This window comes from Sylvia atricapilla, chromosome 5 (genome assembly GCF_009819655.1).
Source record: "Sylvia atricapilla isolate bSylAtr1 chromosome 5, bSylAtr1.pri, whole genome shotgun sequence".
Lineage (NCBI taxonomy): Eukaryota > Metazoa > Chordata > Aves > Passeriformes > Sylviidae > Sylvia > Sylvia atricapilla.
The window spans coordinates 48,956,385-48,969,359 of NC_089144.1; the positions used below are offsets into that span (position 1 = coordinate 48,956,385).

Consider the following 12,975-nt stretch of genomic DNA (forward strand, 5'->3'; position numbering starts at 1 on the left):
CTCTGTCACCTTCACCTCAGTCTTGACACCTTGTAGGACTCTTAGTTTGCTATTGATCTCAGTGTAGCCCAAGAGGTACAGACACTTTCTGTGATGAGCATCTCCTCAGCACTGTGCACATAAACCTGTGCACATCTGCTCAGTCTCTGTTGCCCCTGGCCTTGGTGCACTGCACCTCAGGGGACTGCTAGTCTGCACAGTCTGCCTGGGCCCCAGCACAAGCTCTACACAGAGCTGAACATGATTTTCAGAAATGAGATAGATTTAACGATGAAACTCTAGACTTAAGGCAGTCAAGTGACGAGTTTAAACTACCATACATTCAAATCCCAGATTATCAAAAAGGTAAATTCACTGCATTAGCCTATTTATCACAGTGATTACTGGTACTTAGAAGTGAATTGAATGCAAGGTATCTAATAACAAGAAAGATCCTTAGAATATGTTACTGTGCGTTCCAGCCTGTAACTTTAAATTAGAAGTAGTGCTTCAAAGTTGTTATTTTATTGTTCCTACTGATCACTAAGTACAGGATTTTAAAATGTGACTACATTTTCAGCAGTAATTCACTTACTTTGAATAAGCTGTATGTTCATGCGGCTATAGATTTGCATTCATTATTGTTTTAGGATAAACAGAGCTCTTATTCTCCAAGCAGGATATCTGGTTGTTGTTTTTTTTTCCTGAGGCCATTTAATTTTTGCACTTTTAGATTTTTATTTTTTTTATGGAACTACTCGCTCTTTCAGTAAAGGTGGTGTTTGTGGTTACACCACATCTGTTTCCTGTTGTAGCCTATATTCTCAGTGTGATTTGCAGTATTCAGAGTGGCCTCAGAATGTGAAACTCACACCACATTGTGGTTAAAAGCAGCATAAACCTCTGGAGACGCTGGCTCATAGCAGCTGAATGTGGAACTCTTGTGGGGTGTGGGATTCTGTGGGGATGGACTTCACTGTGAGGAGCTGACCCATGTGGAGCTGGGGAAGGGGAAAGTATCCAGAAAGGAGTATGGCGTGGGACTTGGTTGTTGTCCCAGTTTGAGTATGCAAAAAGATGATGCTGAAATCCCTTGAAACTGGTTGATAGGTGATTGTTTCTTTTTGCTTTATTCTTGTACAGATCACCCCTACATCTCTTGCCACTTCCCTTCTGCCTTACACCAGACTGTTTGATTCTGCAGCCAATGGATGTAATTCTGTTGAAATCACCTATCATGCAGCCAGAGTCAGTGCAGACAACATGGTGCCATGGAGGGGAAAAAAAATTTTATTTATATATATATATATATATATATATATATATATATATATATTTATATGTGGTGGTAGCTGGCTGCTACCAGATATATATATATATATCTATCTAATGTGGTGCTAGTGGGCAGATGTTTATATTAGGCAACATAGTGCAGATGTGCTCAGGTAAAACTGGGAGATGGGAGCAGAGTGGCAGATATATGTAAGTACTTTCAAAGAGGTGCATGTTTTGTCTAGGAGTTGTAAAGCTGTCTTTCAGAACAGCCTTTCTGTGTCAAACCAAAAATTAATTAAAAGCAGATACTTTATCCTTTAGTTCTCCCTTCTCTTTTCCTGACCCTTCAGTATAGGGGGAAGCTTATTTGAGCAGCTCTTAAATTTTGCCAAAAAAAGTTCCTCTCACTCCATATACCTTCCAACTAATTTTCTTTGCCAGTAGTTAAGCACTCCCTAAAATAGAGAATTTTATTTCTTTTACAAATACAAGACAAAAAATGTAATATCTAAAGTTGCTATTTTGCGATGGTGATGTTTTATTGCTTATTATAGTGTAGTTTTAGTTGGTTCGCTTTTCAACATCCTTCCATTCTGTGTATCTTCTTGGTCTGCTCTGCAAGCACCAGTTGCTATGTATTAATTAGTTGCAAACAAATGGCTTATCGCTGTAGTTTAAGGGGAAGGGGGAAACAAGTCATCACAGACAAATAATCTGTTTTTGAGATCTGTGTGCATTAGTGCATTTGTAGAAGCATGCTTTATACTCTGCTGGACTGAAGAGTTTTGGTAAGCTAATTTCATAAAGTAATTATGACCTTTCTTCAAAAGTAGCTATGGAGCTTATTCCTACAATCCAGCAAATGTGCAGAGCCCCTTTGATTTTTCTCTAGGAAATGTGCACATGAAAATTCAGTTCCCATTTTAATATACTGAGAGTAAGTGCCAAAATGTTGGGAAGTTTGACAAGGTATAGTTTTAAGGAGAAGCTGAATTATTGTGAGGATTATAGCATTTCTCCCACTCTTCTAAGGGAATTTATAAATATTTTATTAATGTGTATATTATCCTGAGTCCTGGGAAAGATATGTGTTTCAGTTCTGTTTCTCTATTCCTTTCCTCTCTTCTCATATGTGCCTGGGTAGGAGTTCCTCCAACCTAGCCTTTACATTTCTCATGATCTGGGATGATATTCTGGCCACCAGCTATCATCAGTCTAGTCTGAGGTATTAAACCAGTTGATCCTGAAGGTTGTCATTGCATAAGTCTTTGGGTTTCAGCCATGAGAAGGATGAGAAGCCATATAGATTTGTTTGTGGCTATCTTAGTTCCATAAATGAGAGAGATTTGAAAACAGTGGTTTAATAAATCACTCCTTTTCCAGTCATTTACTTAGTACATGCTTGGGTGGTGGGAGGGATGCTTGAATGTTTCAGGAATTAGTATGCTACCTTGGATTTGTGAATCATATTGTTTCAGAAAGTTCTTGTATTAAGGTTGGTTGGAGGTTTTTTCTGTTTTTTGAAAGGATGGTATATATACTGTAAACTTCAACTATGACCTTGAAATATTTCAGAAGGATTTTTTTTTCTGAAAAGTTGTAGCACTGAACCATTTTTAAGCTTCTCTTAAAACGCGGGACTCTTCGCTTCTGTCAGTGTGGTACATTTGATAATAATACTTGACATTCATAAGACACTTGATCACTTGAACATGCATGCATATGTTTAATTAATCCTTTCAGTGCCTCACTGAGGAAGTTAGGTATTACTCCTTTTTAGCAGTAGAGAGAAATGACACCGTAAATTCAAGTGTCTTGATCAAAGACATGCAATTATTTACAGACTACTGCTGTTCCTTGTAGTAAAAAAATTACTGTACTTAATTTTGTAGAATGTAAAACTGGTTCCTTGTTCAGACTGGGGATATAAATACTATAAATATACTCTGTAGATCTTCTTCACTGTTTGCCTCCCAGTATTTGTGTGGAGTCTCCTCTTAACACTCTCTGTAATATGGACAAAGCTCACTTGGGAAGGACTCTGGACTCAAAGATGCTGAGCCAGAACTCCTTGGCTATCATAAATTTGTCTTCATTTGTGTAAAACACAGTGAGTCCTCTTTAAAGCTAAACCAAAAATCATGTCAGAAATGAGAGAGTCATAACAGGAGTAACTATTAATACATAATAATAGTTCCTAAAGCAAAGGTAACGAGTGTTGTGTCATAATTTCACATTACGATCTGGTTACGAGACTAACCTTCTAAATGAGGCTTTTAGAGTAAGTACCTGTTAATAAACAGTCTCTTCTTTTTTATTAGGGTGCTGTGTAACATTGATAGCATTATAATGGATAGGAGATTATTTTTAATTTGAAGTCTGAGCATGGAGCAGCTATTTTGTTAATCTGCCAAACAGTGGCAGGTTTATTCCACATGCCTAAAAAGTTTGTGTATATTCATAGGTCATGAATGCTGATGGAACTGGTAGGAGAGTCCTGGTGGAGGACAAGCTGCCTCATATATTTGGATTCACTCTGTTGGGAGACTACATTTACTGGACAGACTGGCAAAGGCGCAGCATTGAGCGTGTGCACAAGTGCACGGCAGAGAGAGAGATCATCATCGATCAGCTGCCCGATCTGATGGGCCTGAAGGCCACCAACGTCCACCAGGTCATCGGTGAGTGGCCTGCTCATCAGGCAAGGGAGGATGAGGTAGAAAATGTCAGCAGTTCCGTACTGCAGAGTTTTAGAAATGGGCAGAATCCAGTCCTGTGGCTTGATGGGGTGGGTTAGGTCTTCTGTGAGGAGCTCCAGTTCTGCAGCTTGGAAGGATATCAAGCTGAACATGTGCTCCAAGTATGCAGAAGCTAAGAATGAGCCAGTTTTAGTCTGTTCGGTAGTTTTCACATTAATACTAGAAAATGATCCTTAAAAATATCTAGAAGTACTTCCTGCCCTGTAGTATTTGTGGTGTAAAAAAGCAGCATCTAGCTTTAAATTGCCTATCCTAGGCTATCCGAGCACTGGTAGCAATGTAATTGTAGCATCACAGAACTCAGCACAGTACCTGAGTATCCTGCTATCTGGATAAGGCTTGCAGCTTCTTGCTGTCATGTCTGGATTGTACTGCAGGAAATGAGTCAAATGTCATTGACATGTATCTTTGTGTGGCTGATGCCCCGAGGTACCTGTGTTTTGAAGGCAGCCCTCTTTCCCGTTGTTTGTACAATTGAACTCTTTAGTGCCACGCCTCTCTTAGTTCAATTTCCAGCATGTGCAGGTACTTAAGTGAGTATTGTGAAGAGGTGCTTCACCTGCATCCTGGAGAGAGGAGACTGTGGAATGGATGTGAAAATAGCTCTGCAAGTTGTTTACCTGCAGGAATGCAAGGGGGTATGTAGCTGGAGCAGTGTACTGTAAAAGGCAGCAGAGCATATACTTACCATGCATTCAGTGCTTGTGCTGTGAATTAGGATCATCAGTAGCTGTTAGATCCCTTTCCCTAGCGCTGGGTTTGTTTTTTGGCGTAAGGAAAACAATCACTGGCTTTTCAGCCAAGGAGAGCATGTCTAAAAGATTACAGGAAATGAATGAAAAGTAATTTGATCAGAGAACATAAGGAGAAAAACTGCATGTTTGCTTGGAGGACTCACAGAGTGGCTGATGCATGTGAGGAGTAGCTTCACCTTTTTTACCTGCAGTCAGTGTGCAAATGGTTGCTTTTTCCTCTCACTGCCTGCTTAGGTACAAACCCCTGTGCAGAAGACAACGGCGGCTGCAGCCACCTGTGTCTGTACCGACCACAAGGCCCCCGCTGCGCCTGCCCCATCGGCCTGGAGCTCATCAGTGACATGAAGACCTGCATTGTCCCAGAAGCTTTCCTGCTCTTCTCCAGGAGAGCAGACATCCGGCGCATCTCTCTGGAAACCAACAATAACAATGTTGCTATTCCGCTCACGGGAGTCAAGGAAGCTTCTGCTCTGGATTTTGATGTGACAGACAATCGCATTTACTGGACTGACATTTCACTGAAGGTAGACATTTAGTCCATGGTGGCTCTCAAGATGATACAGGCTTCTTGAGATATTGAAGAGTAGGTTGATCAATGGGGTTTACAAAATTCAAGGGATATGTAAAAGAGTTTAGTTTTTAATTACATTTTCTGCTGCTGACTTGAGACCTGTGCCAACAATAACTTAAGGACTTTTGCAACTGAAGAATCATAGTAATTGAAAACATAGAGTTAAAATGAGTCTGCAAGAGGTGACTTGGCTGAACTCCCTAAGCGTATCATGCCATGATACTCTTTCGAGCTATGTAAGTGATACAGGTTAAGACTGAGATATAAACTTCCCTGCTGTGTGCTGTCTGAAACTGGCATAGCTGGCAGGTTGTGTTCAAACTAGGCAGTAAACCAAAATCAGGGATTTGTTAACTTCTGGTTGGTTGTGAGTATGAGGAGTGTGTGCAGATAGGAATATTGAGGACATAGAAAGGTAGCCCATGTTTGCCAAAAGAATTCTGTACTATTCTAACATAAGTCCTTTACTTTCAGGCTTATCAGGGAGTGCCTAAACTCTAATGTATTATTAAAATGGAATTCTGACTGTATCTGCTATCACAGGCTGTTCCTGATGGCAGAGTTAAAAAAAGTCTTTTGAATAAAAGTCCAAGAAGAGATCATGCTTAGTGAAATTAAATTTAGCCGTCAGTACTGAAGCTACTGAGATCATCAGTCATTTGGTTGTTTTCTTCTATTTGCTGTTCAGTCCTGCATTTTTTCATTAGGCTGCTTTAAATAGTGTTCCATGCTATAACACTGATGCTTTTGTATAGTCCTGGGAGAGCCAAAATATTTCCCCCTCGAAGTTGGCACTGAGTTATTAAGGTCACTTTGTCATGTAGATGCTTAATTCAACCAGACTAGTTATCCCATTTATTTCCCCAGTGAAATGCTATTGTAATTGACACAGAATACATTCACAGAGCGCAGTAAATCATTACTTCTGAATAGCAGCATTGTTTGCTTTGCAAATAAGTAGCATATTGTAAGATCCTCTTTCCTATGAGATGTCTAAAATCTGAAAGTGTTTAAAATTCAACAAAGAACACAAGCAGCCCAGTGACAGGCTGGTAAGATTTCTAATTTGCCTGTGTATCTTTGTATCCCCACAGACCATCAGCAGGGCGTTTATGAATGGCAGCGCGCTGGAACACGTCGTGGAGTTTGGCTTGGATTATCCTGAGGGCATGGCTGTGGACTGGCTGGGGAAGAACCTGTACTGGGCTGACACTGGCACCAACAGGATCGAGGTGTCCAAGCTGGACGGGCAGCACCGCCAGGTGCTCGTGTGGAAAGATCTCGACAGTCCCCGGGCACTGGCACTGGACCCTGCTGAGGGGTAACTTGCTGATTTAATTCTGTGTTTATGAACAGTGAAAAACAACATTGTAATGCTTCCTCTAGGGCATGGTCGTTAAGCACTGCCTGTAAACCCTGAGAGAACTGAGCTGGGGAATAAAACGTGGCAATTTAGAGAAATACACTCTTAATGTCCTGAATAATCATTAAAAATACTAAAAAAAAATTAATCAGAGCAGTGCATTAGAAGGGGAATTATATTTAGTTTTTTAATTAACCACAAAATCAAAGTAGTTTTGGTTTTATGGAATTCATTAATCAGAAAAAGACTATAACATTGAAAGGAATATATTTAAATTTTTAAAATTGGGATTCTTGTTATCACAAGTTAGGGTCCAGTAAAGGTATTTAAATGATTTAATATGAGGGTGGGAGAGTGAAGTTTATAGTCTAAGCGTAAGGAATGTGTTTGTTTCTTCAGATAAGGAAACTTTTTAATTTGTATGGACAAGGGAAGAGGAGCAGAGAAGGGGTGGAAACAATTATTTTCATCTCTGTCCCAAATGAAAGATTTTCTGAGAGGAAACATCTCAGTTGGATTGAAGTTGTAATAGCAGAAGCAGGGCAATAAACAGAGGGGGGAAGGAATGGGGCAAGTCAAGGTAACTATTCAGCTTCTGAAATAGCTCTTCTGCCATGAAACACTCACTTGACAATAACTAATTACCACAAAACTTTTTTGAGGTTATACCAATAATGCATTGTTTTTCAAATGAGGAAACTTCATTTGCAAGGGTTATGACATTATCACAGTTCCCAGTCACACTGTGACAGCTGCAGCAATGCAGAGAACTTGAAACACATTCCTTCTGCTTTATTTCAACAGGGTGGTGGCAATGGTCACCTCCAGTGGGAGCCTAGATTGGATTCAGCCCTGATGTGCCAGGGGTGACAATTCAACATCTGATTCTAAGATCCAGTTTCTCATTTGTAACAAAAGGCTGCTATGGATGATTCTAGTTTTACACTGGAAGTAGGTTTTTCCCAAAGATTATCATCATTCAGTGCTTTGTCTCTTCACCACAGATCAGAAAAAAAAAAACAACTTGGGTCAGAATACCCATTTTTTCTTACAGCAATAGTGTAACTGTATACTTCTATATGTATATATGTATACTTATATAAGTATACATACAGTGTAGTTACACTTTAAATGCAAGTTTTCAAGGTATTGCTGCCATGAGGGCAATTCTAACACTTGGCTCCATGCTGTGTTCAACTTGCAAAATTTATACACAAAGTACTTGCAAAAATTTTAAGAAAAATTTGCGAGTATTCCTGGTGTCTAAAGAATTTCATCACCTTGATAATCTGTTTCTGAAGCAGCTTTTCCTATTGTGCAGTTGGTTGGAATTGAAAGACTTCCCAGGGGTTTGTTACTAGAGTTATTAAAACCCAAAGGTGTAAATATTGGATAGCTGCCTCTCACTTTTTTTTAGAATGGTATCAGCTTAATATTTTTGAAGGAGTGACTGACTAGCCACCAAATATATAATATACAAGTATACATCCTACTCTGCTATGCAGTGCCTAAAGAAAATGTAAACATGTGCAGGTCTGTCCTTCTTCCAAATGAGGCATAAGCTGGCATGTGAGTATGTAATAATTGTATTTTTGCTCCTTTGGAAATGCCATACAGTTTTGTGTGTCTTGGCTGAGATGTAAGACATTGTTATGTGCTGGTTGACTTAGCTGTGTGGTCATGAGCCGTGGCAGCTATTAACAAAAGTACCCTGCAGATCTACCTTTATGTGTTCCTTCATTTGAGAGACAGCTGACTAGAAACAGAAGATAATGCTCTGGAAAAACATCCTGCTAAGTAGCCAGGTATAAATGAAGGTGCCTGACTACCAACCTCTGCCTCTTAAATGACATGCATAGATTAGTTACCTGCCAAGTGCTGTCACACAGAACTTGCTAGTGACAATCCAGGTCCAAGTGGGAAAAAATAATGTTGGAAGCATTTTGAGGAAACTTGACTCACTTTCTTGCCTGTATATTGGGAAAAAAAACAAACTCATTTAGCACAATGGGTCTTCATAAATGCTTGAATTTACAGCTCTTCCTCTTACTCTTTCTAAGGATTTTTGTTTTGTTTTTTTTTCCTCTTGAGTTCTCTTGGATTGAATGCAATTATTTTTCTTTCTTCTGTTCTTTTAATCAGCTTCATGTACTGGACTGAGTGGGGTGGCAAGCCAAAGATTGACAGAGCTGCTATGGATGGCAGTGAGAGGACCACGCTGGTCCCCAACGTGGGACGTGCCAATGGCCTCACCATTGACTACGCCAAGAGGCGCCTGTACTGGACCGACCTGGACACCAACCTCATCGAGTCCTCCAACATGTTAGGTGAGCCCCAGGCAGCATCCAGTGCTGCTTTTTGCACCTCCCTCGTGGCAAATTGTGGCTTAAATAATGCAAAGATACGCATCATGAGACAAAAATAAAGTTTTCCAACCTCATGCGCCTTTAATGTTTGCTTCTGTAATTCGTGTTTATGTAACACTGTGGTTAGTGAGGCCTCGATTTTCTTGTGGGTGGTTGGGTTGTTCAGAAAGTTAAAATTACACAAGGTGTACATATTTCCAGTTGTATGTAGGACAAACATGTCAACTTGCAGTGTTTTGGAGAGTCTTGTTTTGCTACTCTCAAGAGTGCTAGAAAATACATAACAAAGGTAGAAAGAAAGCCAACAAGAAGATAACAACAGCTTATTCAACATGTAATTTATTATAATTCGGTTTTATATCTTTGTTAGTATCCTCAGGCATTTTCCACCCCTGTATTCTGCATGTTAAGGAGCTTTTCCTGGCTAATGCTTATCAGCAGGAGAGTTCTCTTGTGCTAGGGTCTGTGATCATTTTATTAACTGGCAATTGCAGCTAAATGGAGGTTAAATATTTTATTTCTTCACTGTCCCAGAGTACTGTGTGGAGGACCTAGGCCCTGTCAGATTTGCACAGTACCTTGTTTTAACGTCTCTGCACCCATTGGAGTGAACTGCCTTGTGTATGCTAAATTATTCAGATTAGCATTAACAATAGCCAGTATTTAAGCATTAATAATTAGTCAGTATTTAAGGCTAAAGGAATTAGTCTGCTTTAAACAGTATGCTTGCAGTAGTGGAACAAAGCTAGAAAAATATCAAAACAGGAAAGAAGATGCAGTATAGGAATTATGTGTGGTAGAAAAGTTTTTCTTCAGCTTCTCATGTATTTTGGTGTTCTGTGGAGGCCTGCTCCATGTTTCCCTGTGAAAGGTGGGACTGGACATGGTATTAGAGCTGCTTTTCCCCCTGCACCTGTGGCTGGTGACAGCAAAGTGTGGGGCTGTGTATCCCTGACTTCTGTGAGCAAAGAGGGAATGACTTCTTGCTTCATAATCTCATGTTCATTTTGTGTGACCACACAGCAGGAGGTGCCATGGTAATGAAGTGGTTGATAAAACATGGTTGAAGTAATTTCCCCCTGCCCTGTCCTGCTCCTTAACATCTCTTAACATTTCCATGGTCTATACACAGTTAGCTGTTTCCTGTCCTGACTTTCTGGCTGCTCCTTCCTGTTCTGACATTCCACAGACAGGTTAGTTTAGCCTTGTATATTTAATTTTTCTCATAATGCAATGTAGTACTTCATTAAGCTCATGACAGTTCTCTTTTTGTAAGCAGTAGGAAAAGTGTGATGCAAGAGATGCTCAACTGGAAATACAGTGTCAGGATCTTGCATTAAATTGAGAGGCATCCTATCAGTTTTGGGAAGGAGAAAAAGGACAGAATATTTCTGAGAACCCTCATATTTTTTGAAATTGAAACTTTTTCTTCACTAAACTACCTTTTTTTTTCTGTGAATAACAAGCAGAATTAGCACATTTCTGTGATAGGCTCTGAGACTCCTTTTGACTACTCTACATTACTTTGTAATTTACTCTTGTAAATGAGTAAATTGAAATAGTAACTTTAAAGTAATTGCATGGTAACCTTTCTGGGCAAGGGACATGTTCAACAGTATACTGCTTATGGCCGTATAACTCTGCTTTTTCTCTGCCTTCTTTTTGGACACAGGCCTTGACCGTGAGACCATAGCTGATGATTTGCCTCACCCCTTTGGCCTGACCCAGTACCAGGATTACATTTACTGGACAGACTGGAGCCGGCGCAGCATCGAGCGAGCCAACAAGACCAGCGGGCAGAACCGAACCATCATCCAGGGCCACTTGGATTATGTTATGGACATCCTGGTCTTCCACTCCTCCAGGCAGGCAGGCTGGAATGAGTGTGCCTCCAGCAACGGGCACTGCTCTCACCTGTGCCTGGCAGTCCCCGTGGGAGGCTTTGTCTGTGGCTGCCCAGCCCACTATTCCTTGAACTCTGACAACAGGACCTGCAGTGGTAAGCCATAAGGAATGAAAAGGAAATGCAGGAGCACTTGTGTTCAGTAACCTATGCCAGCAATGTACTTGGAGGAAAGAGGAGTTTTAGTTTTCCAGTAGTAACATCTTACTGAGTTTTAAGACAACATAGGATGTTGAAAGAAAAAAAAAAAAAAAAAAAAAAAAAAAAAAGGAAAATAGTCTTGCAACATACCAGTATTTTAATTAAATAAGAAGAATGGCTGTTAGTGAACTTTTCCAGTGGCTTGGCTACATCTCTGTAAACATGAAAGTTAAAAATGTTTAATGTTTTGGTTCTGTGTCACTGTTAGACCCTCTTCAAGTGCTTTCTTGCTTGTTTATTTATCTGCTTATGTATTTCTAGTCTTGCCTGGCATAAAGGATATGTGATACTTTTGTCTGGATTCTAGACTAAAGTATCATGCAGCTTTTATGGGGTCAAGATTTCGTTCTGTTGGCTGGCTGATGAGATGATGAGGTGGGCCACTCAGACCTCTACAAGTGTTTTTCCTCAGTGAGGATGGGTTGGGCTCCATGGCTTCCCCAGCAGTCTGGTTCCTGATCTCAGTTCAGCCAAGCCCCATTTTTCTTTATTTTTGTGCAGCATACAAACCACAAGGCCCCTTAGGCTGTGTGTAATTAGTTTCTAACCAGATAATTTATCCATCTCTCAATAACTGGCTGCCAGTGAAGCTCTCATAATTTTGGCAGCAGCTCTGGATGGCTGATTTCCACTGGTGTCATTCACATTAGTCAGTGGGTGAAGAGATTCCTGGTACAGAGAGACAGATTGTATCTCATCCACATTATGCAGTGAGTAGAGACATCCAACTGTTGTCTTAAAGCTGAAAGCTGGGCAGATTGTTCCACAAATGCCACCTCATGGCATTTTTTGAAAACCAGGCTTTTAAAAAAAACGGTGCTTTTCTACTCCCCGTGTGTTCTGTACTTCTCCTCTCCTTTTTTATTACAATGGCCCATTGCATGACAGCTGGATTCTTGTACCCTGGTACTCTCACATGTTTGTGAAAGTTAAAAGGCATGGCTGGCACCTCTCTGATAGTGACTGGGATCTTCTAGGTGGAGGAATTTGACTTCCAGTGGAGAAAAAGTAACAGAATGATCGAAGGTTGTGATTTGCGAAAATGTGAAAATGTGAAAAAGTGAAAAACTTGTGAAAATGCTCCCAGAAACAGAGCAAGGAGCAAAATATAGGAAATACATTGTGAGCAAACAGAACCATTTCCCCATGGTACAGTTCAGGGCTCCTTGTGTGGTATTAGGAGTTTTCCTTTGCCATATTCAACCTGGGAACTTTCCAGCTTCTCATTTGTAGGTAATTGGATATTTAGGCCTCTCTGCATATAATTTAATTCCCTTTTTTTGGACCTTGTAATTGGAACATGAATTGTTTTAACTTTCTTTTGCCTGTATTACTTGCTTATGTACCTCCTGAACATTATTAGTCCAGGCCCTGTCTAGAGCTCCTCCCTGCTGGAATACCCTGCTCATGCATGCATAGGTTCTTTTAATTATGCTCTGGTGAGATCTCTTCAGACCTACCACGTGTCGTGAAGTTGGAAGGCAGGGTTACAGGCAGGAGACATATTCAATGCACTCCATTTGCCTGCTGCCAAAAATACAGTTAAAATGTAACTATTGGGAGGGAGAATGATGAAAACTGGAAAGGGATTTCTGAAATTGGTACTGTTTCAGAGATGTGGAGTCTCAAGGGGAGAGATTCTGCTGTTGCTTTTTATAATGAGCCATCAGTTCAAAGTTGTAAGCCAGGCAGTCTTGGAAAGTGAGGGGGTGTCTTTGGGGAAAAGTAGAAATAATTTTAAGTGCTTACATGTTTACCTGCATTGTTTTACCTTAAGTTTTTTCCTTTTCCATTTCTATCATA

At 40.3% G+C, this 12,975-nt stretch overlaps 1 protein-coding gene across 2 annotated transcripts in view; it reads left to right on the plus strand.

Annotated features, from left to right (window-relative positions):
* LRP6 (LDL receptor related protein 6) overlaps nt 1-12,975 on the plus strand; it is a 107,576-nt gene that overhangs the window by 73,865 nt on the left and 20,736 nt on the right. For both annotated transcript variants that reach the window (XM_066319434.1, XM_066319435.1), the window contains exons 8-12: nt 3,719-3,935; nt 5,003-5,292; nt 6,434-6,660; nt 8,845-9,029; nt 10,741-11,067. In XM_066319434.1, coding sequence (XP_066175531.1) covers nt 3,719-3,935; nt 5,003-5,292; nt 6,434-6,660; nt 8,845-9,029; nt 10,741-11,067 — 1,246 coding nt within the window. The remainder of the gene's footprint in view (nt 1-3,718; nt 3,936-5,002; nt 5,293-6,433; nt 6,661-8,844; nt 9,030-10,740; nt 11,068-12,975) is intronic.